Source organism: Anopheles aquasalis, chromosome 3 (genome assembly GCF_943734665.1).
Source record: "Anopheles aquasalis chromosome 3, idAnoAquaMG_Q_19, whole genome shotgun sequence".
In the NCBI taxonomy this organism is placed as follows: Eukaryota; Metazoa; Arthropoda; class Insecta; order Diptera; family Culicidae; genus Anopheles; species Anopheles aquasalis.
Window position 1 is genome coordinate 1,967,501 of NC_064878.1, and position 2,500 is coordinate 1,970,000.

A 2,500-nucleotide genomic window follows, 5' to 3' on the forward strand; every position below is an offset into this window, starting at 1 on the left:
TGGGCCTAAGGCGGGCACCATTAACGGTGGTGTTGCTGACAAACCGCTCGGGCAACCGGATCCGGTAACGCCGAAACGTGTGAAGCGAAGCGGACTCTCGATCTATGTGTGCGACGTATCGAACATACTGCCAGCGAGTGCCGGTGAACCGTGGATCGAGTGGCAGGAACCGATCAACAGTGGCCAGATAGCGGGGGCACCGGATCGATGTACCTTCTCCACGATGGTCAGTGGTAATGGGGAGCTGATTGTGTTTGGCGGTGTGCACAAGCATCAAAACCCAGAGACTATGATCGCTTCGAACGCCGTACACTTTCTCACTGTTCCGACGGCCGTTGTCTAGATCCTAGGCCCTCTCCCTCGGTCTCTCGTTAACGCCCGTTCCCGTTTCATGTTAAGTAGGCTTTGAAGTCGAAAATAGATAACAATTATGCAATGCCGCTAAGAATGCACAGCAGCGCAAGCTCTCGCAAGGTTACTGCTGACGGCAAAGAAAAAAGTGTCCATGCGCTAGGTAAAACGTATATAAATACATTAAATTATGGTTTTGTGGTGTGTTGTGCAGCTAAATAAAACGAAATTTACGAACGTCCTTTTGTAAAAATCAACCGACCGCGATTCAAAAACTCGAAGGGGTCAATGGCCGAAAAATAGCAAGAAACATGGATGCATCTGTTTGCTTTTCAAGCAACCAATGTTGCGCCCCCCCCCCCTCCCCCTTTCCTGTTGTCCTGTCACTATTTTTGTTGCGGATCGATTGAAGTGCGTGTTTTGCAGATTTCCGCGATTTCGGCATGTAATTGCACCGCCAGGAAAGAAGTAAAGTCTACACCGATTACTCAGGACGTTCAGTGAATCCTTGCGGATATCCTTTCGGGACCCAAGTGTTCCCTTTCATCGCTGTGCTGGCAGGATATTGGTGTTCTCGATCGTCGCTGTTGGTCCCACGGGATCCGCCGGATCATCGTAGAATAACAGGTGTGCGGAGATTCGCGTTCGACGCGCCAAGAAGGAAGATTCCAACGTTCTTTTATGAACAGAACAAACGAAAAGGATCTTTCGGACGACGATTCGAGGTAAACCTGCGCTTTGATCGAAACCGTACTCTGGACAGAAGAAAGCACCGCGAGATAGTTGTGGATTTTGTTGTCCGTCTCAACCGCAGGTTCATGGCCGTCCTAGAGGGGCAAGGTTGAATTCAACTCGTTAATATTTTCTTTGTTTCCATAACGACGAAGTGGTTTTGTACCACTGTTCGTCTGCTTGAGGTTAAGCTAAGTGAGATTGCATTTTACCAGCTCATTTACTCAGTGGCTGCCATACGTGTCCACCGTGTGTTTGAGAAGCTGTTATTTTGTCAGAGTAGGTATTTGAGGGCACTTTTAGCACAGGTTTTCGTTTGCTTGCTTGCTGCGTGAGCTTCTGCTGCTGCTTTCTCTCAGAGTTCTACGATAGGCTGCCAGTGCTGGCCACCGCAAGTTAGCATCGCAAACGCTCCAAATTTTTGAAATTTTGTAGGATCGATGATGTGTCGTCTTCAACAATAACAGCAGCGACCGGCTGCAATGACGATGAAACGAATTCGAACAATCAACACTCATCAGCTGCCCGAGGGATGTCTTCGATCCATGCGGGCCAACCGTCCGAAGAGCAGGAGCTGAAGCGTGCAACCGCCAAGAAGCTGATCGAACAATACTTTTACCAGCTGATCGATGGTTGTGGGAACACCGAATGCACCAACAAGCATTGTGCCTCGAGCGGGAAGGTAGAAAAGCTTTCGCCCAATGCGGCCGCCGCTCGTGCGATACAGCTGTTTTCGCAGGAGGCGACGCTCTGCTACACGAAGGAACATCACCGAGACCAAGAGCATCATTCACAAAGCAACCCACGGAGTAGCTCATCATCATCCTCATCATCTTCATCACAAAAGCAGCGTCCCACGTCGATGGTGTCAGAGAGCGACACCCTGGAATGTCCAGCGGAGGAAGAGAACCAGAACATGGAAGTTACATACGAATGGTATGTGCATCGTGCGTGCTTGGCCAATTCGCTTCACGTGCTTCGAGGGCCTTCTTGCAAACTCAGAATGTCCTGTTTCTATCGCCTACTTTAATCGCTCTCTTCTCTTTTGTCACAGTTCGGAGCACGTAACGATGGAGAAGGACACTGCTGCCACGTCTTCGTCAGACGTTGGGAAAAAAGAATCAGCTCGCAGTGGAGTGGCCAGTAGTAGTTGCACCTTAGATGAGAACGGAGTGGACGGAAAGATGCTGAAACAGCTGTGCGACCAGTGCATCGAGCGCGGATGTGTTGTGACGTTAGTTGACCAGATAAGTGCCATATTCTCTTCCTGCCAGCTGCTGGCCAACAGCTTCCAGCGCAGCAAAGCTACCTCTAGCATCGATCGAATGCTAGCCCGAGCGCCACAGGGTGATTTGCGAAAGTTAAAAAAGGAAGACCTTCGTTCGCTCGAAGGTGATCTCGATAAGGACGAGGACAG

General features: G+C 50.0%; 2 protein-coding genes across 3 annotated transcripts in view; both read left to right on the forward strand.

Moving 5' to 3' along the window:
• Nucleotides 1–600, forward strand: part of LOC126577505 (F-box only protein 42) — a 2,444-nt gene extending 1,844 nt beyond the window's left edge. The window contains exon 2 of the mRNA XM_050239173.1: nucleotides 1–600. This exon is cut by the window's left edge and continues 1,513 nt beyond it. Within this exon, the coding sequence (XP_050095130.1) occupies nucleotides 1–343 (343 nt within the window). The 3' untranslated portion in view covers nucleotides 344–600.
• A 157-nt stretch (nucleotides 601–757) lies between these two features.
• LOC126577308 (ubiquitin-protein ligase E3A) overlaps nucleotides 758–2,500 on the forward strand; it is a 4,438-nt gene continuing 2,695 nt past the window's right edge. Inside the window, exons 1-3 of one of the 2 annotated variants that reach the window (XM_050238818.1) lie at nucleotides 758–1,076; nucleotides 1,519–2,019; nucleotides 2,138–2,500. The exon at nucleotides 2,138–2,500 is cut by the window's right edge and continues 487 nt beyond it. In XM_050238818.1, the coding sequence (XP_050094775.1) occupies nucleotides 1,033–1,076; nucleotides 1,519–2,019; nucleotides 2,138–2,500 (908 nt within the window). In that variant the 5' untranslated portion in view covers nucleotides 758–1,032. Of the gene's footprint in view, nucleotides 1,077–1,268; nucleotides 1,363–1,518; nucleotides 2,020–2,137 lie in introns of those variants that run through there. The other variant, XM_050238819.1, reaches the window with a different exon arrangement.